At 37.9% G+C, this 27,841-nt stretch overlaps 1 protein-coding gene across 7 annotated transcripts; it reads right to left on the bottom strand.

The window, feature by feature from the left end:
- Positions 1–792: 792 nt before the first annotated feature.
- Positions 793–25,269, bottom strand: LOC117307452 (neuropilin and tolloid-like protein 2). Of its 7 annotated transcripts, XM_033792206.1 has the most exons (14): positions 25,157–25,269; positions 18,051–18,141; positions 14,669–14,889; positions 13,778–13,973; positions 13,032–13,184; positions 12,254–12,454; positions 11,181–11,324; positions 10,766–10,876; positions 9,637–9,756; positions 8,513–8,623; positions 7,760–7,804; positions 5,438–5,614; positions 4,503–4,851; positions 793–3,079 (listed from the first exon to the last, which is right to left on the bottom strand). In XM_033792206.1, the coding sequence occupies exons 2-13, from the start codon at positions 18,136–18,138 to the stop codon at positions 4,508–4,510; spliced, it is 1,911 nt and encodes a 636-aa protein (XP_033648097.1). In that variant the 5' UTR covers positions 18,139–18,141; positions 25,157–25,269; the 3' UTR covers positions 793–3,079; positions 4,503–4,507. The 7 variants fall into 7 exon arrangements, with proteins under 7 accessions (XP_033648097.1, XP_033648096.1, XP_033648098.1 ...); XM_033792205.1 differs by lacking the exon at positions 793–3,079 and having other exon boundaries at positions 4,243–4,851; XM_033792207.1 differs by lacking the exons at positions 793–3,079; positions 25,157–25,269 and adding an exon at positions 20,531–20,634 and having other exon boundaries at positions 4,243–4,851.
- Positions 25,270–27,841: the final 2,572 nt, after the last annotated feature.

Below are 27,841 nucleotides of genomic sequence, written 5' to 3'. Positions count from 1 at the left end.
TGTTTAAAATACAACTTCTTTTGGTATGAGTTTTGAAACTGTATATAATTTTTGCAAATGATGTGTTACAGCTTTTTATGTCGTATCGAACTATTGAGGATTTATATCTTAACTGATTTGAGATAAACATTAAAACAATACAAAACAGCAACAACTTGTGTAGACAGTTGCTTTGTCTGAAAACTTCTATTTAACTCTTCAAATATTTAAAAAATACTACGAAGTTAATGTTAATGATTATGTGTTGTTACATGTAAGTACATGTACATGTACCCCCCTCAAAATGAAAATGATAATGCTAAATCAATGTTAAAAACTTTATACCATTATGTTTCTAAATAAAAGCGGCAGAGACTTATGACATATCGTTTACCACAGCTTTGGCTTTGAAAGGAATATGGTTGGAAAGGCATTTTAAAAGTGGATTATGTTTCTCAGGCCTGATTGGTGCCTTTGAAATGCTCCAGTAGAAACTTACAATTTTTCTCAAAGGGTGCCCTTTACCAAGAAGAAAATGCCTTGGTGCCCTTGCCCTTTCAAAAAGCATACAGGTTTCCCATAAACATTCCTGAACTTGTGTAATATTTGTGCTCTTTTATGACAGACCACAGTCTGCTCTTTTATAGAACCAAAAGTTTGGCTCCACAAAATGGCAAATATTTGTTCTGTTTTTAAATCACTACTCACTAATTACTTTACACTGTAGGAGTTTTTGTGCTCGAACAACTCTTCAAAGAAAATAAGAAGCAATTCCAAACAGCAAGCAAACAAAACAAGGGTGAAAACATGCAATTGAACTTCTTGTTTAAATTTAATTTATTGTGTTCATTGTTCGTTCACAAATATAAAAGAGTTAATATACAAAAGAAATATTTCACTTAATCCAATACAAATTTACACCGTGACATTAAAATTAAGAAAAGCCAAAATTATAACCGGATAACAATTACCTGGGAAAAATTCCCATAAAATTGATTTAAACATGCTCAGATTATACCTTCGAATGAAATTGATCTTTTCCAAGTTTGAGCTAAAACGTGTGTCGTGTGTGGCAAAATAGAAGCTAGTAGTGTATTAAAGAAGAAACAAAATTTAACAAAGAAGTAAAGTTGCAAAATACAAAATTTTAAATTAAACCGTTCCGAAGTCGAGAATTAACAAAAAAAGGGATGAATAATCGGTACATTCATTGAAACATTGAAAGATTATAATGGAAACAAGCTTCAAGAATTGCATTTCAGATAGTTTTAAGTATGAGTCTCTTTTATCTTTCTAGAAAATATTTAATCCCTTCAATTTAGGAGTTTGTAAAACAGTTCATTTAATTTCAAAAATATACCTGTTTTTTTTTGTGGAAATCTGTAATAATTTGATTGCGCAAAGCTTAATATTAAAAACCTTGTTTTATGGGAAAACTCAAGGCACTTGCCTGAGCACCATAATGCTACATCTAATTATCAGTAGCAAGCACAGCTTTGAGCAAGTTTGGACACAGAGTAATTGTCTAACATTGTTGGGTCTTTACCTTGTTAAAGGCACAATGCGTTATTGAAATACTGCCGTAAAATCCGTAGCAAACATTTATGTTCAAGAAAAATAATCCCCAGTAGGAATACACAATCGGACAAGTGTTATTGCAGTAATGTTTCTCAAATTCAAATTTTGAAGCACAAGACTGTTACCTTTCCACATTACTACAAAGTGAAGTGATTTATACTATTAATTGCTGCTGTGGGCTTCTAACCAAAAGTTTTTATTACCATTCAGTTTAAGAGTGATTATGGAATAAATTTATGCATTAGAAGATGACCAGCATCCTCTACATTTTCAAACTCTAGATTCTAGGCGTGTCCATTAATAAAAAGGAAATGCTTTGGTTAACTTGTGAAGCAGGCACTTAAAAGGTTATATCCAGGTGAAGTTACAGTTGAACCATAGTTAGCGAATGTCCATGTCCAAACTTGCCCCTATCTCTGAATGCTGAAAACGAAACAATTTGTATAAAACTACACAAATGATTCTGTGTGTGATCTTCAAACAAATTAATATTTAGATGTTATAACTGTGGTCGGATATAAAGTTTTTCCTCCTGAAAAGTTTGTTCTAGTGTCTTGAAAATGTGTAAAATGTCAAAAATGGAAGATTAGACTTGGATCAATAAGAGTGTACATTTAAAACAAATGCCCAAACTTGGAAGTGAAAAAGTAGCAAGCATACATGTACAGTACATGTATATAGTACAGATTGAAAATATCAAAATAACTTCATTTGAAAGGTTTAATGCTGAAATATATACAAGCAATCATCATTTACAGAAAATTCCCTATATCATTATATACAGAGTTGAAATATAAAAATTACGCAGTTTATCATCTTCAAATTGTTAAATTTTTAAATATTGTAATCAGATGATACACCATTGGTGTTCTGTCTTTGTTTGTCCTGTAAAGGTTATTGAACTTTTCGTAGAAAAATTTAAAAAAGTATTTAAGCTGAATCGCACTGTGATTGAAAGCTTGTGTTTATATTCAAAAATAATTACTCTGGCTGTGAATGTTGAAGAATAGCGGTATTACCAACCCTTGACTCTCTTTTATCAGGGTAACCTGTTCACAAACATTGAGGTTTTCCACAGGGCCCTGAGTGGCAAACTTGAATTCCGTAAAAAATGTTTTAAAAAAAGCTCTGTCACAAAAACCACTGCAGTACCTTTCTCTTTTAAACGTAAATTCAGGAAATGGTAAAGATTTCCTCATATATCACAAATGCCTAGGGCTTCCTATACGATTCCGGGTAAACCTTCCTACAGGCTTTCCACATAGTCAGTTCCTGACTGAACTGGTCAGTTCATCCTGCAATGTGACATTCTCTGCTCAAAAGAAAAAAAACTCCCTGAAACACCTGCAAGTTACTGGGTTCGATCAACCTGGATCTAAGCATTCCTCAAGCTCAATATAGGATGTATGTAAACCAAGTTGGATACACATGTTAAATTTGCATCGGGATTAAGACTATTCCTTTTGGTTTTCCCCATACACCGATGTGTGTTAGCACTGTAAACTCAGTACTTTCCCGAGATCTGTAAAAAAATCACAGGCATATTACTCGGGTGGGATTCGAACCTTCGACCTTAGCAATTCTAGAGCAAAGTCATCCCAACTAGACCACAGAGCTTGCCCAGTAGCAAGAGGCAGTTGGATACATTTAAGTACGTCATTATTCAGACAGGTGATGTGGTCGGGAAAAAGTTAGGAATGTGTCCCTCCCATATTAACAGCTCTGGAACCCTTTGGTAATTGTAAAAGACCAGTATTTGTACTTCGTGTATCAAAACATGTTCATGAAATAACAAATTTGTGTAAAATTTGACTCCATTGGGTATCTAAGATTTTGATACTGTGGAAATAAACTGATTGGTTGATTGATTGATTAAGATGCAAGAGAATAATGAAAGGAAAAACACCCTTGTTGCACAAAATTGTGTGATTTCAGATGCCTCAAAAGGGCTCAAGGCCTGAAGTCTTTAAATATTTGAGTGAGAAATTATCTCTTTGTCAAAACTATGTTCTTCAGATGGAGCCTTTTCTCACAATGTATACTATCAGCAGTCTCTCCATTGCTTGTTATACCAATTAAGTTTTTATGCCAACAGTTTTTTTGAATATTTACCAATAGTGTTCAATGCTTTTAAAGGTAGGGTCATGGATTGGTGTTTGGCAACGTAATGCTGATTTATAGGCAATGTTATAAAGAAAGATACAATAGCTTGAAGTTGAACCACAGGTTCAATGTCACTATGGTGTACTTTCCCACAGTGGACTATAGAAAGAAAACAAAACCCTTTAAATCCACAAGTACATAAGAAGAAAAACACACATTGAAAATTACAAGAAAATTATCCAAGTTAATCAATCCAATACAAAAATAGTTTATTTTACAACATTCCATGAAGATTAAGTGACATAACTATTTCCAACACAATGAAGGATACCAAAAGGAATTGTTCAAAACAACCTGCCATTGCTGAATGAAGCCACAAGGGGGGCGCTGTAAAATATAACTGTACAACTCTAGGGTGGATTTCACAAAGAGTTAAGACTAATCTGTGTCTTGTAATAGGACCAGCCTTAAGTGTCTCCTTAAGTGTCCTAGGACTAGTCCTAAGTTAGGACTATATCTGAGAAATCGACCCCAAGTTCCCTCCACATCAAAAGGGAATGATTTTGGCCCTGTTTACTATTCTATAAAAACCAACCATGTACTTTCACCAAACTCTAAAGATCACTAAGGAAACCAAAGCGCTGCTTTTATTCACAATTTCAGTAATTCTAAGTAAATCATCATCATCTGATTCAAAATATAGAATAGTTTTAAATAAACAGCATTATTTCAAATGTAATAAAACACGAATGTCAAAGGCTGGATGCTTACAAAACACGGGCGTATACAACAACGGTTTTCAGCACACAATTCTGGTACACAAATTATAAACAACTTCTTACTTGTGTCAGACCTCCGTGTCGAGATGATTGGATGTCAGCCGCTGTGGTACTCTATCTTGATTGACTACATCTGGTAAAGCGGAGCCCGTCACTTGAAAAGAAATACCATCCTCGTCTTCTTCACTCAATGCGACTGATTCATATGCCGGTGGTGGACTCAGAGGTGGTCCTTCATCGTCTGCCGTGAATACATCTCCATCCGTGTCGTCCAAACTTTCTTCCGTTATTGTATGAACATCGCCTCGTTTGCCGACCTTTGGCGTTCCTGTTTCGTTAACACAGTCGGAATACGTCGGTGGGAGATCAATCGCTCCCGTTGCAGTTACAGATGGCCGCATGCCTCTTTCATCTACAACGAGAATCAATTCATAAAGGGTTGGTATCAAATATTGGTAACCATAGAATAAAAGTTGGGTTCCAGCAGTGTCATCAGACAATCTTTAGTACAAGAATTCAGTTTTGTCGGTTTTACCATACACCAAAGTGTCTAAAACTCTTAATACTTTCCCCAGGTTCTTTGGTTGGGACTTAAAGCCGTAGGTCCTGTGTGTTGTGTAATACAAGTAAAAGAACCCAGTGCACTTCTGGTGAAGAGAAGGGGTTCTCCCCAGTGTTTCTAGTTTGATTGGATGCATATTGCGCAACAGCACCTTGTAATCGATTACATGGTGATAAGTAAACAAATAGTTCTCATACCTGCAGGCATGTATACATGTACTTTGTTTATGAAAGGGCAAGTGCACCAAGGCATTTTCCTCCTTGGTAAAGGGCACCCAATGAGGAATTTCTACCGTTTAGAGCACCAAGGCAAAGGGGGGGGGGCATGGAGGCACTTGCCTTTGATGCCTCTGTGAAGTATCAGGCCTGATACTGAATGCGGAAGCCCCATGGATATGAGTGCTCTATAAATTATTTATTAGTATTACACAACTTACCTCTACTATGTACACTGACTATTCTTTGAATCCTTGGGTTGGGTTCGTCGTATTGGCGTTTGCGTGCCATTGCAATCAGCCAACATATAGAGAGAAGACACACAGCACCAACGAATGCTCCAATCATAATACTAGTATGCTGGAGGTCTGTGTAGTCCGTATTAGAGGTGGTGTTATCTACAAAAAAAGAACGATATTGCCAAGGTGAAAATGGAGTTGCTTACATGTATGTCGTACTCTAAGCCGGGCTCAAAATCTTTACGGGATTGTTAAAGGATAAAAATCGCTATTGTTTAATTTAAGTCTGGCAGCTTACTGACTATGAAGTCCGTACTAGATTTTTTTATCAGTGAAATATTTCCCTATGAAATGAAGTCATGTTCAAGAAAACTATCTACAACAATTTCAAACTAAAAACAGCTGAGTGGTTTTTGTTTGTTACAACTGCGGACAATGTGTTTCCATGTCGCAAATTGTGCATGGTTTCTCACTAATTTCCTGACTCACATAAATTTTCACATGTTTGTTATTTCATGTAAAACCCGTCTGCAATTATTTTATCAGCTCTACCAATCCTGTAGGAGATTGTTTTAGCTGGAATCAAATATTGCCCCTAAATAGCGAGCTTTGAGAATTGTTGCAACTGATACCTTGATTACTACTGATAATATACAGTACATGTGCACATCCTCGTCAAAAATTAATGCTGTTGGGTTGGTTTGGATTAAAGCTTGAATTAGTACAAATAGGACTGAGGCCCCAACAAGAAATAAACAGCAAGAAGTAAAAACAGCCATTAACATTACCAATGTGACAACATAGACAAAATCATGCTTAAATAAGAACCGACTTACGTGGACTAGACACAGTTGAAAACGCAGGCACGGAAAGAGGAGCCATGTTTAGAACCAGATACAAGTAATTCAGCGTGTCAAAGTTATTTGGTTGAGTGTAACATTGTTAATGGATCCAAACTACATGTATCTATAAAACCCATTTTCATTTTAGAATTCTGTTCAAACAGGAAGGAACTTATGTTGTGTTTTTATCCTGTAGTATTATAGGGAAATGATTAAATAATACAACAAAAGAAAAGACAACTGCTGTTTCATGCGCTGAGCCAGCTGCTGTTTATGCGCTAAGCAGTAGGCAATACTAAACTTATCCGGTGTTCTTTTTTTGTGGGAGGGTTTAGTTAGCTTAAAACAGTGTAGTTGGATAAATTTTACAGAAAGTTTAAGACTGAGATAAAGAATTACCAAAAGCTTGGTCTGATGTTTAACAGGTTTCAGGGACTGTACAGCAAAAGTCACCATTGGTCTTGTGTTTTTTTCAGTTACCTTAAAAACTTCTGAAGGATTACACAAAAATGCTCACAAGGAAGTTAAGGGTTTCAATTCAAAGTTTTGAAATTCCTTCAGGTTTCTGGGAAAGTCTAAGTCTAGCAAACAAATTAAGTTCAGCAAAACAGAAAAGTTTGTTAATGATTTTCTTTGAGAAGTTGCCCAACACCACAAGGTATTACCACCACTGCGAGGTCTACCCTTATTCTAATTTAGGCTTTCAACCCAAATCAACTGCCACCAGGGATATGTTGCCTCATACTCTTTGGGGTGAAACAGGCCATAAGAATGTAGGCATGGGTATCATCCACTACGAGCCTGGCTGGTAGAGCAGAATACCTTCCCAATTTGTTTACGAAAGCAATTATGGTTAAGGCCAAGAGTGTCATGACCAGGATTTGAACCAACACTCTGCTGCTGACAACACTAGACACCACACAACTTGTACATGTATACTCACCAATTAACTAGTCTAATTCTCTTTAGTTAGTAAGCAAAATCATACCGCAAACTATTAACTACAGGAACTGTACATCTTTGGTCACAAAAATGTTTTAAGTTGCATGAGCAAAACCTTTGTGTGTGTGTGTGTAAGTTTTCATTGAAACAAACATAGAAAACACACTCTCAAATATGCACCCCTGTCAAGAAGTGTAATATTTTTCCTTTGTCCATGTACTTAACATCTTATCTTCCCTTTGACTTTGTACACATCATTCCTTGTAGTGAGGTTGCTTAGGACCAAATTTTGACAAGATCGCCCCAGTCTTTAGAGTTCCCTTATGGAGACCTTTTGGTAAGACACAACTCTAGAATTGCAAAGGTTGTGGGTTCGGTCCCCCCCCCCCCCCCCCCCCAAAAAAAAAAAAAAAAAAATTATTAAATAAAAAATAAGTACCAAAGTTGTACAGATCCTAGAATTGGTAAACCAATGGTGTTGAATAATTTAAAAATGACTGCGGACCTTCTCTGGCCTTACCTTTAGCTTTGCCTCGAACATTATCATCGTTCAGCGAATTGATATCTGTGAATTGTTGTCATATTATTGTGTTATACCTTTGTGACTGCTGAGAGTGTGGCCTCTATTTAAACAAGTCATAGCTTGCAAAATTCTCCAAGGCCTCAAAATAACCCACGGCACCCACAGCAATCGCAGAAGTGCAAAATTCAAGGCCTGTACTCCAAAAGTCTGCGACTAGAAAAACTTCCCTAAGTTAGAAGCGCTGCAGCTGTTGATAGTACTAAGTACATTATTTGGGGAACGGATTCTATTGGAAGATATTTGAATCATGTGACTTTTATTGTATCTTTCTTGAAATTTTTGCCTGTAAATCAGCTTTACATCGACAAAAATAAACCTTTAACCTCAATACCTTTAGTCTTAATACGTAACAGGCCACTACATGTAAAATGAAATGGACAGGTTTATGACCCACAAAGAAACGCAGCAACTTATATCTCCCTACTGAGCTTCCTATTTCAAAGGGATATGGTTAAGACATTTTCCACCTCACAAACCAACAGCACCAAACTTCATTGCACTGCTTAACGCAGAACTCTAAACTTGCAACTCATAGAATCACACACTTCAAAGCTCCTATTATAGCGCAAACATGTAATTCTGCTGTATGCAGCGCATTATAAAATCAGGACCAGTTTATGAATGAAATAACTGTCTATCTATACAAAAAAGGCTATGGTTGTTGCAAAGCAGACTTGATCTGAAACATACCATAATATTCACAGTGATTTCCGTAGTAATTCTCGTTACAGAAACAACTTCCATCCACACATGTTCCATCATTCAAGCACTCCTCATGCGTCTTGCAGCCAAGAGACATGTCTGAACGAAGCAGAGAATACACAAAGCGGGGTTGCTACATTATACGTACAATTTCAGTCATTCTATGGTTAGTTAGGAACTCTCAAAATAAGCCATTTCGGACAGTGATTTTAATAGTAGACCCCTAAAATAATAAGTCAATTGCACTTTGCACATACACACTACCATTTTGTTTGGCACCGTTATGTGTGTGGTTAATAGCTGCGTGAGGCAGATGCGATTGTGCGTCTGCTTATTTAGTGCACATAACATGCGTTAATGTATTTAGCATATTTCATGGGTTGGGTCCAATTTTTGGTAAAATGACTTGCTTGATCAAGAGAGGGTATAGTTTTTGTAATAACTCCAAAAATTGAAGACGATACAAACGTTTTTGATATAATGTACGACATTAGGAAAGGAAAGTGGTTTTAATAAAGAAAGGGATTCAAAAGACTTCTCAATATGAGAATCGTTTCATATGAAACACTTCTCAGATTGTAATTGAGTATCTTTTTTGCAGCAAAATGTTGAAACAGATCACAGTAACTGATGTGACATCGTTCACATTTTGAGTAAGTTAAGCAGATTAAGTGATCAAAAAATGTTAGCACATGTAGTAACTTGGCAGGGTTAATTTGTTTCAGACATCTTCTAAACGCCCGTGTCCAAATTGCCAGCTATGGCTACGGCTGGATCCGCCTGGATCACTGCCTCATCATGCATTGAGATATACATTTGTAGGGCATCCTTCGCAACAGCTCAGAAGCTGTAACCGAAGCCACCACATAGTAAATGTTGAGTAATGTGCAACAAATATATGTGTTAGTTTATGTAGAATGAAGTAGCTAGGTAATCTAATGAACTCGATTAATATTGAGGATTTGAAACTTTGCATGGTGGGAATACATTTAAGTATAAACAATATTCATAGCTGATAAGCCATCAAATTTTACTCATCTTTCTTTCCTGAGCAAGACACTTTGTGCTCAAACTTTTTCGAGCCAGAAAGTGTTTTTTAAAATCTAACTTACGTGTTTCGCAGTATTGTCCGTAGAAACCACTGAGACATACACAGTGTACACCAGGCCCAGTTGAAAACGGCTGGCACGATGCTCCATTTTTACAGGGTGCTGATTCACAATCAGAATTGCCTGATGGAGACAATATCATTGACATCATTTTGAATGTCTGCAATATGAAATCACAAGACTGTGTGCTTCGTTTTTGACAGGGCAAGTGCACCAAGGCATTTTCTCCTTGGTAAAGGGCACCCTATGAGGAAATTGTGTATTTCTACTGGAGCATTTCAAGGGCACCAAGGCAATGACCACAGGGCATGGAGGCAATCGCCTTCGTTGCCACCAAGAAGTATCAGGCCTGAAATTGTGTGGTGAATCAATCTACATGTACATGTATGTAACAGTGCACAATCGACCTGTAAAGCCGTGACTCCCGTGTGTTTAGGTGTTGTGTAATACATGTGTACATGTACATGTAGATGTAAAAGAACCCAATACACTTATTGCTAAGAACATGCAAAAAATGGGTTCGCCCCCAGGTGTTTCTGGGATGGTTGGCTGAAGATTGCACCACAGCACCTTGTATGTAACATGGTGCTACATGTACATAAATACGTCTTAAAGTTTTAACATAGCTCCGCAGTGTAGTAAAAATAATAATTGCTATGAGATGCCCTCTGGTAAAAGCGCAATATAAGAGATGCCTATTATTACTTTAAACCCTTCATTATACACTGAAAAGGCTTAACACGAGCAGAGTACACTGTTTGAAATGTCGAGACCACACCAGCTCTTCTCAGAGCCAACACTTCTCCCAATACAGTTGTATGTACATGGTTGTACATGTACCCGCAAGTTTACTATCATTAGTTTTTCTTATGATCCACACCATGCAGAGCTTCAAACATCACCTAGTGCAAAAGCCCGGTTCATACTTCCTGGGAATGCAAATGCGAAGCGAGTTTTGACATCACAGGGCTGTTTTCGCAGCGAATGTTTCGAAGGAGGTGAGCACATATCAACTGTTGCGAATTATTAGTTGCGAATTATTAGTTGCGAACTATTAGTTGGGATTTGTATTGCATTCGCATGAATTGGGCTTCAGTTTATTTTTTTAAAAGCATCATTCTTGTCATCTTACCAAATTCACAGATGTCACCCCAGTATCCACCTGGGCAAAGACACGACGGTTTGGTCACAGGGGAGCAGGTTCCACCATTCAGACACGGTGAACTGTCGCAGTTATTGTCACCTAATATTAAGATACAGAGAATGTCATCAGAGCCCAATTTCATACAGCTGCTTAAGCTGATATCCTGCTAATACTTGCTCAGCAGGGAATAGGCCCAGGGTGGATTTCACAATGAGTTAGGACTAGTCTAATTAGGATCAGTCTTATTAGGACTAGCCTTAAGTTTTTAATAACTCCTAGGACTAGTCCTAAGTTAGGACTATCCTACTTAGTAGGATCAAGGAATACTTATTAACTTCATTGCTGTGGAGTGATTTCATAATTGGTCTAATTGTTGTAAGTTAAGTTACAAAATTTGACGTACCATGACATATGTCCTCTGGGCTGTCCATAGTTTCATCCGACCCATCCCCACAGTTGTCAATAGAGTCGCATGTTAGTGATGTCTTTATACATCGGTTATTAGTGCAGTAAAAATAGTCTGAGCTTCCACAGTTATTTGCCGAAACTGAAGAGTTAAAAGAAAACAGAATAGTATTAAGTATTCTAATTTTATAAAAATTCACATCATGGGCAGTGGTATAACCATAGCCCCCCCTCCCCAGTAACCTTGCTTGAACTCTCTCTCTCCAAATTAGGTAAAATAATGCAAAAATCATTGGTTCAATTAATGCATTAAATAGTGCCCCAAAAGTACAACCACGTTAGATGTTATTGAGTGGTAAGACAGTAGGAGGGTTGACTATGTACTGTGTACCTGTGAGGCATTCACCACACGATATCAAATTGCAGGCTTGAACATTTTCTATCATCCAATACCAAAGAGGACAATATTAAATGGTGGGAGGGTTGACTATATGCACTTTGCATTCACACGGATTGGCATAGTGTAGCTACCATCCAATACCACAGTAGATGACATTGGACATGTTGAATGGTCAGACAGTTTCTGATCAGCAGAGTGTGGGTTCGAGTCCCATTCATGACACAAGTGTCCTTCAAGACATTTAACCATGATGCCTCGTCCTTTGAACCCAGTGGACTTATCGAAAGAAAAGGGGGTTCTCCCCAGTTTCCTTGGTTTAATTGGCTGCATATTGTGCCAGAGCAACCATTACATGGTGCTTTGTAAAGTAGTACGTTTCATAATTCAAATGACGTCCCACACACATATGTGTACCTTGCAGGAAATACTGAATGTTGAAGCGCCTTGAGCATCACTGAGTGACGGATATGAGCGCTATGTAAGAAGCCACTAAAAGTATTACTATTATTATTTATATCAATATAAACTGGCACCCCCCACCCCCGAACAAACATATTGACAAAATAGGGACACCACCAACATAGGTCGTTGGTTCGAATCCCACTCCAGTCAATTCTTTGTTCAACCCCAAAAGTTATTTATATAAGAATAATAAGACGAAAGTATCTTACCAGGGTCCCTGAAGGCAGTGACTTCAATCCTGAGTGTTATCCTTGAGTCTTGTATGAGTCCATACCATCGGATGTACATAGACTCCTGACTAGAGATGACTGATGCCTTAGTATCTAGTGAGCCCTCATAGAGAGCAGCTGCTTGCGAGGTGATGCCATCTCGAATTACTACAACACTTGTACCAACTCTGTTGGTCACAACTAGCCACAGACAAAAATACACACTAGATGTTAACAAACAGGAAAAAGTAGTGCAGTAAATGATGAAATCAAACTCTTCCCTTTCTAGATCCATATAAATAACAGCTGTAAACAACTACGCAAACAAGTTGTTAAGAAGAATGCTATTTAAACTTGTTTGTTTTTCATTTATTGTAATTTTGATATTTGTACACCAACAACAATGAGGCCCCAACCTCAAAGTTTTGTTAAACAAAGTTTTGCGAATCTTTCTAAAAAGCACCAAAGAATACACTTTAATAGAATTTCTGCAAAGATAATTTGTTGCCCTTCTCGTTCAAGCAGGTCTTTCACACTGATATAAAATTGAACATTTCATCTTTTCATTCTAGAATTAATTATTGAATTCATCGGTAACTTTAGAGCGCTCAGCAATTTTCTATTGATGAAGGGGGCAGAGTGACTCCCCAGTAGGAACTTAATTCAGTGCCTGAGGATTCTGTGGACTCGAGTGTCCAAACAAGGCAATGAGCACCCAAATTAGCACACATTGAAGTGCAAGCTGATCCTCAGCGACACAAACAGCTGATAAACTTACAATCGGCCGCCACACTAATCTTCATTCCAGGGGCAGCTTCAATGTAATATAACACATCAATGAATTCACTGTTGAAGAAGGTGGGAAGGGCATTAGCCGGCCACTCGGAGAGCTTGTAGCCGTTCCCAATGTCCAGTTTGGTGGAATCGGAATCTGTTAGATAAGAACAGAGAAGTTTAACTTTGGGTCAGATGATGTTTAAGTTGTAATCCAAGCTCCTTTCAACGAGAAGTGATATGGTGGATAGTGTAATTTAACACTGGGAAACAAAATACAGACTCCTCCAAATGTCTTGGTACTCGGGTAGAGACTAAATATAATTTATAGAAGAGGTACTGCACCTTTGGTTTTGCTAACTGTTTTAACTTTTATTGTGACATCGTTTCTGGTGAAAACTTCTATGAGAGAAATTTAAAGTTGTACTGATACAAGTTAAGTAGCATTCAGGCATTAATCAGGGGCACAAAGGCATTGAAGCAATGACCCAGGGGTATGGAGGCAAAGACCAGGGGTACGGATGCAATGAGCAGCTGGGCATTGAGTTTATGAGCAGGTGCATTGAAGCAATAGGCAGTGGCACTGACGCATGGAGGTAATGAATACAAATACAAAAACCAGGGGCATGGGGGCATTGAGGCGATCGCCAGGGGCATGTAGGCAATTCCTATCAATTCTGTGAAGTATCAGACTTTAACTTTGTCAACAGTTTACACAACTCAGTTATCTGAGTGAGCTGTTATACTTACAGAAATAGACATCTCTAAGCTCCATATACTCTGTAGGTGTTAGATACTTGTATTTAGCTCCATAAAATCTGGAGGATGCGTCGCTGGTCCGAGCTGCCTGCACAAGAAGTTCAAATCGAATCTCTTGGCCCGTTAGATCTAAAACATGTGGTCGTTGACAACCACAGTTCACCCATGTTTTTGATGGTGAATTTATCTGAAAAGAAAAACAAATTATGATATGGTACACATTAGTGTGGTTATAGTTTGTATTTTTGTAACACCTTGGTCCAATTTGAACAATAAAGATGTTCAAGCACACACCAAAATGCTTAGCACAGAAAAATCTTGCTCACTAGGAAACCAACAAAAATAACACGTACCATTTTCCAGTCTGCTATTTTCTGCAGTGCCCAGAGTGCCGGAAAGTGATCATGGTGCTGGCTTTTTGACTTACAACAATGCTAGTTGAAGCATACTGAGTGGGTCCCAACTAGGCCCAACTTCATAAAGCTGTTTAGCAGAAAATACTGCTTAGCAAATTACCTTGGACGGTGCCCCTTGAAAACTTGAGCATAAACTTTAAGATTTTGTAATGGAAGTGCCCAATTGCAAAATGAAAATGGCCTTGCCCTCGTAAGATGAGGTGCACGTATGGCTTGTTCAATTCCATCAACTAAAATAAAATAAGTTAATGTATTCCTATTCCAGTCTCGTAATAACCCACTGCACCCATAGCAAGTGCTGTGGTGCCCTGTGTTTTTGCTGTAGTTCCCTTGTGCAAGATTCCTATACAATTTCCTTATAGAAGTGCCCCTTACCAAAGGGAAATTGCTGTGCCCCTTCAAGATTCAAGGCCTATACATGTTTTATAAATCAAAAGGTTTGACAAATGGATCTGTTTCAACTTACCGTTAGTGTATCCATTTCCCCAGAGTCACATGATGTCATCAGTGAACCACTCAGATGAAAATCCTCAAATGTGATCTGTAGATGTCTAGTAGGGTCATCGGGGACCAACTTGAGCCAGCAGGTGTACCCCTCAGGAAGCTTGTCATAGGAGCCAGGGAATGAGGGTGATGAGAGAACACCCTCTGGGTTTGTGGAATTGATGTGAATTGTGATGTTGCATTCTGGATAAAGAAATCAAATTACGGGATAAATGCTTGATGAATATGTTTCATGTGGCGTGTTATGGTGAATGGATACTGGATTTTCTCTGGTGTTTCTGATCAGTAGAGTGTGGGTTTGAGTCATGGTCATGGCACTTCTTAGTGTGTCCTTGAGCAAGATGCATGTGCCATACATTGTACATGTACATGTCATGTAGGACATGAAGCTGTTGGTAGGATTGGCAGTGAACAGTAAAATAAAATAACCCAGAACACTTATTGTGGAAGAGTAGGGGTTAACTCTGGTGTTTCAATCAGGTTTAAATTAACAGGCAAGCACCATTATTAACCGGTTTCCTCAGGTTTGTGAGCTTCAGCTATCTAGATAAGTTAGTATAACTTGAGGCATCCTTTGTTTCATTACAAGAAACACCATTAAATCAAGCCTGACCTACATGTACTGTGTGTAGTACTTGAACTGATATACCAACATCTTTGGAGGTATAACATTGTAACCTGTAAGGGTTGAATTCTACAATAAAAAAATAATAAAAAAAGTTTTTAGTATATTATACTCTTCAATGTACTCTGAAAGGATGCACTTTAAACAGGAAATTCACTTTTACATGTAACACTACGATCTGTAACGTGATTACAACATCAGACATTATATAAGAGGAAACTTTAAAGGTATCATATTAATATTAATAAGACTACCTCTCGTTAAACTCCTGTTTAAGTGTATTAGGGCTCGATGTTATTAGATGTACGTACATTTGCACGTAGGCCTACATGTAAATGTCTATTGGCATTGTAATCCAGTGACCCATAATGCATACTTTACACTGTCAAAGCACAAAAGCTCTTATGAATGAACAAAGCCATACATAAAGTAGAGACCTTCACAGATGTACCAGGTTGCTATTATTACACCAACAATGATGTACACCACTACAATGTGGTGCTTCAATTTGTTTGTAAACCTACATGTATTATGTGTACCACATGTTGAATTTTCTGGCATTGGCAGACTAGTTGAATAAGGTTTTGTTCTGTAATGTTCATGATACTCAATGGTGTAAGTAGTATCAGCTGAACCAGCTTCAAAGTTGATCATTGGCATAAAAATGAAAGATCTTGTTTTCTGCCAAAGAGCTGAAGTTGGAAAATCTAAAAGACGATGAGAAACTTTTGAAGGGGCATCAAGGCCAAGACCAGGGGAAAAGAGGCCATGTCCTCCATGAAATTGCATGCCAGTGTAAATTAATTTGAAATACACAGAAACAAATCACAAGAGATTTGCATCTCAGGATACAGTAGATTTATTTGTAAAATATTAAACATTCTGGATGCTCTAGTCCGTTACAGAAAGAATCAAGAGTATCATCTGAAAAACCAATACCCATGAAGTGTTCCCAGCAGTGGTTAGTGTGAAGTAACTCAATCAAGGGCTGACCTGGAAGCATGACACAACTTCACCCTAAGGTGGACTGCTCAGTAACTGAAACGTATGTGACAGCACAAAGTACATACGTACATGTATGTATACTGCACCACTACACACACTAACTTCAGTTTTCATCTTTATAGGCCAACTGTCTTGTTTTCCTTTTTTCTTCCAGTAGTGCCTTGTATTCTTTGGCGGATTATTATTTTTCAATGAAATCGCAAAACAAAACATGGCGCTAGATCGGGGCCGTCGTAGCTACATTAATAGATCCAGTTATTTTAGTTGTCTAGCTGATTTTGATCATTCATGTTATTGGTAATCGCTCCTTAGATTAGTAGTGATAAAAACTTACTGGGGTTAGAAGCTCAGCTTTGATAGTGTATTAGCATTCTACAAATAATTCACTTTGAAAATTAATGGCGATATATAAACTACCTCGGTAAGACGTACAGCAGCATTTGATAAGCATTTTACGAATCAGTTCATTTTGAAGTAATGCAGTTTGGAAAAGGAGTTTTTCTCCTTAACAAACAAAAAACTGAGAAGCGTTCGTGTCACCTACATTTCTCAGATTTTTTATTCCAATTATGGATTGTTAAAATAAAATGCATCTCTTCAGTGTAAAGGATGGATCAGTGAAGCTGACAAATTAGCCGTTCCTGCTGGCAAGTCACTGAAAAAGTTAAGGGCGGACCCTGCTCTCCCAAGAGGGATTGCTGACAGTGACACACAAAGTGGGAGAACTGAGATGACCTAGAGGTCATACAGTAGCAATGAACTTTGACCCCCAGATTGGCAATATGAGTAGATTTGTTTTAGACCAAGCTGACAAACAAGTCATGGCAACCATCATAGCGTGCTGCGGTATTTATACAACAATAAAACCTGGCATAGTAATATTACAGCGTGGCGTCCATCTTGGCAGCTTGACTTATTTTTTAACTGTGAATCGGATTAAAGAGAACTGGTTCAGTGAATTTATTGTCTTGGCACACTGCCAACCATTGTTTGTAAACCAATGGATTAGCTTGATGGATTAATATGATAAAACACTGCAAAAATAAAATTAAGCTGGCTTTGCTATTAATGGAATGAGAAAGTACACAGAGTCTGAGTCCTATGGGGAAATAGTCTCAACATATTTACAGTCCTGGAATGACACAGAAGAAACGGAGGCCATGGCCTCTGTTACCCCATGTCTTAACCTGTGTGCCCCTTCAGAAATTTCCAATAGACTTTTGCAATGAAATTTAAGGCCTGTAATGTACAATGATTGATCACTTCATAGTTGTTTGATTATTTTATTAAATGTTTTCTTTGTAACAAGAGAACTCCAGATCTGGATGTATTTGAAGTGGAAATATTTCAAATATGTGCACGTATGTTATAAATAATAATCTGTGACCAAATCTTGATTGCTTTCACAGTCTGCATATTCTGCAGCATCATACCCACACCACACGACTCTCATGGGTAGGTTGTGACAATCATTGAAATTACTTCCTCAAGTTAAAATGCTGATGTTTGAGAACTTTTTCCATTGTTGTTACTTGCTTTACTTGCTTTGCATAACTTCTGCTTCAAGACTGTGTTGATACAAGTGTTACTGTAGATGCAGAATTGCAAAAAAAAAGTTACAACAAAAACACAGATTTGTAAACATGTTTACTATCGGTGTAGTCTCAATTCCCAACCACATCCCTGATACTCAGAAAGGGATTCATCATATTACCTGTACTTAAAACTCTCTGACAAAAGCACACTATCAGCAACAGAATGACAAGGCAGCTTCGCTTGACCCGCTCAGTAATCCACATCATTCCCTGCATACAAAATAATACAGTAGAAAAATAGGTCAACAGACAGGAGTGCACAAAACATGTCATAAACTTTTAGAACAACTTTGTCATCGAGAAGTACACTCCGATGACCCCTGATTTCCTTTCGTTGTTTTCAGTTAAAACCAGAGTTAAAAGGAGAGGTCAGTCCAATGTTCTAAGGTCCAATGTACATGTACCAGGGAAACCATGTTACATGATGCTATGTAAAATGAGTAGATCTCATGATTCAAACCTAGTCCCACATGGTCCCACATAAATGGATGTACAGTATGTACCTTACGGGAAATACTGTATGTTAAAGGCAGTGGACACTATTGGTAATTGTCAAAGACTAGCCTTCACAGTTGGTGTATCTCAACATATGCATAAAATAACAAACCTGTGAAAATTTGAGCTCAATCGGTCATCAAAGTTGCGAGATAATAATGAAAGAAGAAAACACCCTAGTCACACAAAGTTGTGTACGTTTAGATAGTTGATTTTGAGACCTCAAGTTCTAAACTCGAGGTCTAGAAATCAAATTTGTGGAAAATTACTTCTATCTCGAAAAACTACTCCACTTCAGAGGGAGCCGTTTCTCACAATGTTTTATACCACCAACCTCTCCCCATTACTCTTTACCAAGTGAGGTTTAATGCTAATAATTATTTTGAGTAATTACCAACAGTGTCCACTGCCTTAAAGCGCATTGAGCATCACTGAGTGCAGATGCGTGCTATGAAGCCACTATTAGGTGCTATAATAAGTATCAGTGCAATTAATTGACATAGGGCCTACTGTTTATATTGTTTACTGTACATTGTAACCAATGTCAAGCTGGACATTTGAATGTAAAAAAAACAAAAACATGGTGTTCAAATTTGTATTGACAGGTGCCACCTGCCTCTTCTTGCCATGCCATCATTGAGACCCTTGAAATACTTCATTTGATAATATTTACAATAAAGTACATGTACCTTGTCTAACCGTCAGCAGGACTACATATGAAACTAAACCTGGCGTCACAGTGTGGTGTTTAAATTATTACCAACATACTTGTTAGGCCTTACATCCATGTTGTACAAACACCCAATTGCTTGTACATTGTACACAGTACCCCAGTTTATGAAGTGATTAATTTTAATCATGTGACCATAGGTCATATTCCCTCATCACATGATGCCTTTGCTGAATAACAGTACAACAAGGTTAACATGTGGACGCTACTAATACTTGGGTGTTACTGGTGGTACATGTAGATGGGATCAGTGTGCCACTTGTCTATAGGTTAGAGTGACAAGGGTGTTTTTTCTTGCATTATTATCTCGCAACTTCGACGACCGATTGAGCTCAAATTTTCACAGGTTTGTTATTTTATGTGTATGTTGAGATACACCAAGTGGGAAGACTGGTCTTTGACAATTACCAATAGTGTCCGCTGTCTTTAAGATGGTATCCTACTTACTATAACATAAATGACATTAAAAACTAACTTTTAATAATAATAATAATATTTATACCGCGCTTAATACTACATTTTTAAGCGCTATGGTGATGGTGTCCTTAAAGACTATTATAAACCAGGGCTATAGCACCAAAAACAAAGGACAAATCGTAAACAAATTAAGCAAAACAAAAGCAGGAAGTAAACATGAGGAGGGTTTGGTACTGTCACTGTTGACAGTAATTTTAACAGTTTTGCGAAAGGATTCTCTTTATAGTTGTGTGGTTTTCGTGTACATTTTCGACCAAAAAAGATAGAATCTGAGAAACATTTTTTGTGTGGATCGTTTCTCAGGTGTCTGGGGGTTGATGTCTGTGTTTGTGTTGCCAGAGATGCGGATGGATGGATTTGACATTCTTAAAAACATATTGAGACAGTTTTTGCTGCGACACTGTATTCAGCTAAAACTTTCATGTGTAACTTGTAATCTTTCTTTATCACTTTGCCTATAAGCCTTGAAGCATTGTCTGAAATGTGATCCTGCCTTTAATGTTCCCAGACAAAAAAAATGTTTATTTTTCTTGACTGCAACTTCAGACACTTTTGATGGTTTTGGGAAAGGATTCCCTTTGAATTAATATGATTTGGATATTTGTACACCCCGGAACAATTGAAACACGTATGAGTAACAATTCATGCCTGAATCATTTATCAGATTTCTAAAGGTTGGTGTCCACTTGTAAAATGCTCCGACCAGTGATGCATTTGGTTCCTGGTGTCACTTCGATTTAACGTTCTTGATAAAAGAAAACAGAGTTTGTTGCTGTTTTTTCAACAAGTAAGCTACAAAATAGACACCGAACAGCTTGATCATTCAGATACTTTTATTGTATCAGTGCTTATAAATCAGTATTATTTTGACAGAAACCAATACATGTATAACCTTACCTTCAATATTCAATACCAAGGGAGGCCAGATCCTTTATACAAAATGTTCCTGGTATTCATGACCTTGTATTCACGGTACTGTAGCATGGTCTGTTGCAGATCCAAGTAGCTTTGACCGACCCAGTGTACAATGCAGCCAAGTTTAATTGGCCAATTGTCACCTCATATTTTTTGTCAGTACACTTAACCAACGGAAACAGCTGCATTTGACCCTGACCCCAACAAATTATCAAGGAGGCCTGGAGAGGTTTGGCCTCAAATTCTATGTTGCCAAGTTATTCACTCCCTCAATATTCCCACACTGCATATTGTTATTATTCTATTACGTGTTGATGAAAGTACCAAGATATAACCCATCAAAAGAGCAGTAACCGAGAAAGAAACACAAATACTATACCAAGTTGCATAGTACATTAGAAGGTACAGCATGCAAACAGTCAACTGTGATTTAAGTCTCGTGGGCATCCCATGGATTTCTATTTATGAAACAGTATCCACCCTCAAAGATGTCTGCTGGCACAATGCCAGTAGGCCTACCATACTGTAAAATGTATTGTAAAGCCTGTATGCTTGGTTTGTGAAAGAGCAAGGGCACCAAGGCATTTTCTCCATGGTAAAGGCGGGCACCCTATCATGAGGACATTTTAAATCTCTACTGTCAGAGCATTTTAAGGGCACCAACCAAGGCAATGACCAGGGGTATGGACTGGAGGTTAGAGGGAAGGAACATAGTCAGGTGGTTTAGCGTAAAATATCAAGGTTACCGTTACACGGCGGACAAAAGCACCAATTTTGTCACAGGGCTTCCTGAGGGTCTATAAATCAATATTAGCCGAGGAGCCCTCCGGAATTTGTAATTGTTTTTATGTAAATCACAAAATGGCCGCCTACATAACAAAATATCACCTTTTTAATTTAATTTTTTTTTTTTGGGGGGGGGGAAGACCTCTGGTTGCAGGTTAAATAGGAATATAAAACAATCATGAATCATCTGAATATCTAGATAAAACACAATTTTTCAGCAAACAACGGAGACATTAACCAGTGTAAAAGATACGTTCAATGAGTTCTCATTTTTTCGAAGTATAGGGGATTGTAAAAAACATACGGTGTACACAGTTTTACCACCTTTCTGGAAAGGAAAAGCACACTCTTTCCCGACAGCTGCTACGCCTATAATGTACCAGCCATAACTTTAAAGACGGTGCCAGATTGTATAAGTGTTTTGTTTCCAGTCGATGAGTGCTCAGATGGGTAGAGCATTCAAAAAACAACAACAAACTCTCCTATTCTTTGAGAAGTCCCCACTCCTGCTATGATCAAGCATACAATGGATGTTGAGAGACAAACTGTAAAATTTCTTAGTCCATGACAAATCCAGTCATTACTTTGACCAACCTGTGTTCACCCTGGTAAAGTCTGTACAGTAGAAATGACCAGATTCTCACTGCGAGAGTAAGCATGTGCTAAAAGTTCTGCTAACAGAAAAGGCACTCTGGAATAATATTGGGGATGTCTCTGCTCGAAGTTACTAACCGGACCGGACGACATTTTTCTAAGAGGTAGCATTATCTGGTGTGGCTGACTTGTATCTGAAGGCATCCCACACACTAACTCGATAGGCAAGCCCACAAGATCACTCTCTTGTCTCTGCACATCTCCATGAGTGAGGGTTTCATGCTCAGTGAGGGCACCAAAGATAAAGAGTCTGCCACAGCTTGAAGAAACATTAATATGCTGAGGAGAAATCCTACTTTCATGTACTTGGACCTGATCATGAGACAAAAACCTCATTTTCATCTTCATCGGGGCTCACAGAGAGAAGACTCCCCTCTTTCTGTATGTTGATTGTCTTGCAGGAACTCACACTGCTGTTCTTTGCCTTGAACCACGTTAACTACTCACGTAGGATGCCTGCTGTCCGCATCAGAGATGAACTCCTTGCCTTATCAATGATAAGTTTGAGAAGTTTTTCACTTGGTCCTTTCCAAGACAACTCACAATTAATTTTCTGTGATCCCTATGATCAAGCTCATGAGCAGAAGAACAAGATTGTGACAGATTCAGGTGGAGCGTTTGGGCTCACAGAAAACCTGTCGTTTTTATTAGTGATGGATGCTCTCAGGACCAGATACTGGCTGCCGTCAAAGCTACTTCAAGAAGAATGCTTTCTCAAAAATGTTAGAGATGTCCTGGAGAACTTCCAGCAGAATGATCAGGGCCTCCCAACAGAGGAGATCTCCCAGCCACAGATTGTCAGCCTCGCAAATGCCATCCGATTAATGGGCAATCCTCATTGGATTATTTCTCAGGTCGCATGTGCATAGATGAATCAATGGTAGCCGAATTGTGCACCTTGGGGGCTCGGATACAGGCAGAGAGAGATAACTTTGTCAAGAATGTATACATGATGTGCGCAACCACCAATGTTCATGATCGGGGATGATCGCCCTCCCGCTCCACCACAAAACCAGAAGAAAACAATAAATAAATAAAATAATACATTGTTACAACTATAACAGTTGGTAATTTGGCGCTATACAAACAGTTGTTGTCATTATTGTTATTTTTTTTTTTTTAATATATCACATCCTGTAAATGGGGGTTATAATCTGTGTATGGTGAGCATTATGATTATGTGAAACTAAAAACTGATAGACCAGAAACCCCCTTTCTTCAGAATGTTTGGATTCGCCCCTAAGAGGGTGAGATTTGATCGGGTTGAACTGGGGGGGGGGGATGATTGAAAGTTGAGTATCTGCGATATTTAAAAAGCCGGAAAAAAAATGTTTTAGTACTCCTACATTGTCCAACTACCTGTAAGTTACTTATTAAGCAACCACCCTGGGGTTTGTATGACTCCCAGGACTCAAGAAAATTATATTTTGTCATATTTGGCGGCCATTTTGAAATTTTCTGATTTACGTAAAAAATAACAAAAATTCCGGAGGGCTCCTCGGCTAATATTAATTAATAGACCCTTAGGAAGCCCTGTGCCAAAAATGGTGCTTTTGTCCGCCGTGTAACGGTAATTTCGCTAAGCCACCTGACTAACAGGGGGTATGTAAAAGATGTAAACAAGTGAGAGATACATGTAAATAGAGCATTTGGCGGAAATTCAAGACCTGATGTGTACATGTAGGCCTACATGTACACAAAACACTGCACATTATGGTGTCATATGGGGTATATTTTCCCTGTTGTGTCCTCAATACGGTAAATTAACATGGGCTGAAGAAAGATGATTAAAAAGAAGGCCCTATCAGATGACATTTCTATACTATTTGCTATATATTCTTTTTGTAAGTATCCAAAAAGGTGTGGGTTTCTGGATTCATGTTTTCAACTATAGGATTGACTCAGTCAATTTCTAGTTCAGCCTTTTTAAAAGACTATTTAAAGAGAAAATGCCCCTGCTACAGTAGCATGGCTAAACTAGTGCTAAATGTAGGGTCGACCTTCCATAAACCATTTGGTTGGCTACTGAACTTTTAAATCAGTTTGCATTTAGCTGTTTCTTTTTATGTTTCTTCTTCTTCTTCCAAGTAAAGTGCAGGCTGCATGGTAAAAACAGGAATATGGTGCGCGCTGTTTGTTTGGACTTTTGAGTTGGAACCTTAACCCAAAGATTTGCCTTCTTGATCAGCGTTCTCCCTTGACTCTGCCTGTTTAAACACCTACGTAAGGACCAGAATAAATTCTGTTATGATGATGTCCAGTATTAAATAAACAAATTGCTCAATTGGAAACAACTGTATGGTGCATACAACTGGACTAAAAAAGCTATAGATACTTTTGCTGTGTGTAGTATAACACTATACACTGAATACACACCCAAAAAACAAGCTAATATAGGGTGAAGGCTCCGGCTTAGCCATCAGCAGAGAAGGGTTACGTTATCGGATCTATACATAGTGTATATGGGCCAACTTTACATAATACTCCGGCCATGGAGGATAGAGGTAGAAGAAATCTCCATGCTGCATTGCTTCAGCCATCACAACCTTGACCTTGTTGAGCCTGAGGCTACTTTTTAATATAATTATATTTTTAGGGGCCTATATTTTTGTTTATTTATTTTATAGATGAGGTTTACCTCTAAGAAACTAAGGCTTTTATTTTTTAGGGAGCCTTTTATTTAGTTTCTAGAACTTTTAGAAGTGTGGATGAGGAAGAATTACATCCATGATCATGCCTAAAAAAACTAATACTAATAACGCTAACCGACAGGCTACAATCCCTTACCCTACATTCTGACTGACACATTATTTGTATTTTCACTTCATTCAGATAGGGGCCTACTGATTAGTACGTACAGTACACTAATCTATTACTAAATGTAGAGTAATGTTATTACTGATCTGAGTGGGTGTCCTGAGTATTTGCAGACTTGGCTCGTCGCCATTGATGGGAGTTGTGTACGATCATTGACAATTTCCCCCTTGACGTGTTGTCTGCTGAATGTTTGTTTACAAAATAGTAGACTCCCCTTTTCTTTTGCCACGGCCTCGGCTGGCTTCCTTCAATACATTTTCACTTTATTTTCTTGAAACAACCTAAAAATGATAGCTTTACAAAAATCTGAACCACCCTGGTCTGTCAATGTTAGTTCATCATTGAACTTACCTTTCAATCACACTTCTAACGAACAAGCAATCAATTAGTGACCGATGAGTGGAGTTTTGTTGTCAACTTCTGTCTGGTTTACGTTTATAATAATTAGTCTATGTATGTACACATGTCACTCACTCACACACACATCACGTACACATGCCTGCTGTACGGTTTGGGTCATGTACACAAGCAAGTAGCGCATGACGTTTTCTTGACCTCTAAAATGTTATGAATAATTCATATCAAGATGTAATTGGTACCCTCTCCCGCTAAGCGTAAATACATAGGCGTCTCATTGGTAACCAGTTGAAAACAGTGTCATCACGGAAGCGGACTTCGATGACGTAATGGAAAGCTTCTCACAAGTCACGTTTCTCTGACCCCCTTCGGTTCGCAATAAAACAATGTTTACACTCGCCAATTTGCTGTCAACGTGCTATAACAGCGTATTAATTTATGACTATAATATGCAGTCCTAAATAACCTAGTCATCAAATTGTAAATCTCTTAACATCGAAAAACTGGTCTGAATTGTAATTGTATTAATCACATGGGGGGGGGGGGCCGAAGTGTTCGTTTGTTAAGTACAGGGTCACTTTCAAACTGAACAACTACGTGATCAGGTGACAGCGCCCTCTCTCCAGCATTTCGCAACGAACATCAATCCTCAGAAATCGTCGTTTCTAAGATTCAATGTTTTATTGGTTCATAGTGATAATTTTGCAGGATGCTTACTAAAATTACCACCACCTAGTAAGCTTTCGGATAGAAAACACACCATTTTATTTCAGGGTCATTACGTAACGCTACCTTTAATTTTTGAAGTGAAATAAATCAAGTTATAAGGAAACAATTTTAGTGAGTATACAATTTGTAAAAAATAGTTTCGGGTTGAACAAAGATTTGTTCTTGCTAGAATGGGATTTGAACCAATGACCTTGGTTCTAAACGCGCTGGCGTGACTCAGTATGCCCAATGAAACATGACTTCAAAAGTTGGATTAACAAATCTTGTTTTATGAAGGTAGTACCATACAAAGTTCTTGACTCAAAGTTCTCGGTCTCTCATGCGACTTAAATAGCACCCTCTCGTGACCAGTGGTTGTAGACTGTCATGTCCGGGATTATGGCTTATTTTATATGTTTTATAACTCATGCAAGTAAACTTGTAAATAATTAAGATGTTTTGGACCCCGTGCTCACCATGCAGAGAAAATCATGATTTTAATCATTATCATTTTGATTGGCAGTGAGTTTATTTGAATCCCAGAAGAGCTATAAACCATCTAACAAAATAAAATTCAATCAACTATGCAAAGTGTTTGCCACAATATGGTTTTTCTTTGGTGGTTTAATTGTTTGCTTGTCTGTAAGTGCTGTCAATAATTGAAAAAGACATTTCAGAACATCTCAATCATTGTGTCGAACAGATTTTCATGAGCACAGTTCAGACAATACAATCTATAGCTCACTGAAGAAAACTACCTCGTAATATTGTTGTTTGTGTGATGTTAAAGATGCTATGTCAGATTTTTGGCCGATTTGACCCCAAAATTTTGATTTAAATTCAATATGTATTTTGATGGGGTCGAGAAATTTACAAGCTTTCATTTGAGTCATTGCTCGACAAAGTCCGCCAATTAATAGCAGTGAAATAAAGTGCTTAAAATTAGTTTTTGTCGGGATCCCGACAATAATTATATCACGTGACCAATTCTTATGTGTTTTATAAGAAACGTTTTAAATTTTTGTCATGGTTCACAACCATTAAAAGTAAAAGTTAAACTTTCCTTTTTTCGTTAGAGCGGGTGATACTCTTTGAAATACCATTCACTCAAATAAATCTATTTTTTAATGTTTGGGGCCAAAAACCTGACAGCATCTTTAAATCAATCAGAGTACACCTTATTAATATTGTGGTGTCATAATATCCCTCAAGTATAAGTCGTATAATAATAAACACCTCTCAAATGGGGGCCCAACAAATTAACGGAATATAGGGCCTATCGAATCTTCGTAGGAAAAACTTTGAAACGATGCATGTGGAATTAACTATTGGAGAAGCGCCCCCAAGGGTGACTCAGTTTGCAATTATTTATGTATCATTTGTTTTTATCCCTTCCCATGAAATGTGTTAATTACATTCACGCATGCGTACATACCCTGTTGGTTGGCAAACGCCATAGAGTTGTGCACTAAGCAGACGCGCAATCGCGTCTGCGTCACGCACCCATTAGCCGTGTACAAAACCATAGATATAGAATAGAGTTTTAATTCTATATCTATGGTACAAAACAGCGCGATGTTCCCTCATTTTGCCAACCAAAACGTTAGTGCGCACGCGCTATGTACAATTTACATATTTCATGGGAAGGGTCTATTGAGGGGTCCCATGCTCGTCCCCTAGGTCCTTCAAGGCCTTGTCCTGATGGGTTATGTTAGCATAAACACTTAACTTGGTAATTAGCAATGAAGAACTACTTGATAGTATTAGTGTAAGAAACGGCCCATCTGAAGTAATAGTTTTTGAGAAAGAGGTAATTTCTCATTAGTAAAATACTACAGTTGAAGCCTTTTATTGAGCATCTGAAAGAACACAAAGCAATGGAACAAGGGTGTGTCACTCTTTCATTGTTCTCTTGTTAATTCGATGACCAATTACTTAGCTAAATTTTTCACAGGTTTGTTATTTGATGCA

Source organism: Asterias rubens, chromosome 2 (genome assembly GCF_902459465.1).
Source record: "Asterias rubens chromosome 2, eAstRub1.3, whole genome shotgun sequence".
Classification (NCBI taxonomy): Eukaryota; Metazoa; Echinodermata; class Asteroidea; order Forcipulatida; family Asteriidae; genus Asterias; species Asterias rubens.
The sequence above is the reverse complement of the archived record's forward strand: the minus strand, read 5'-3'. Positions and strand labels throughout refer to the sequence as shown.

Coding starts and splice junctions, on each gene's coding strand:
- LOC117307452 (XM_033792206.1), bottom strand. CDS start 18,138: ATGATGTGGATTACTGAGCGGGTCAAGCGAAGCTGCCTTGTCATTCTG. Junction 14,890..18,050: donor TCAGAGAGTTTTAAGTACAG/GTAATATGATGA, acceptor TTCTTTATCCAG/AATGCAACATCACAATTCAC. Junction 13,974..14,668: donor GGGAAATGGATACACTAACG/GTAAGTTGAAAC, acceptor TTTTCTTTTCAG/ATAAATTCACCATCAAAAAC.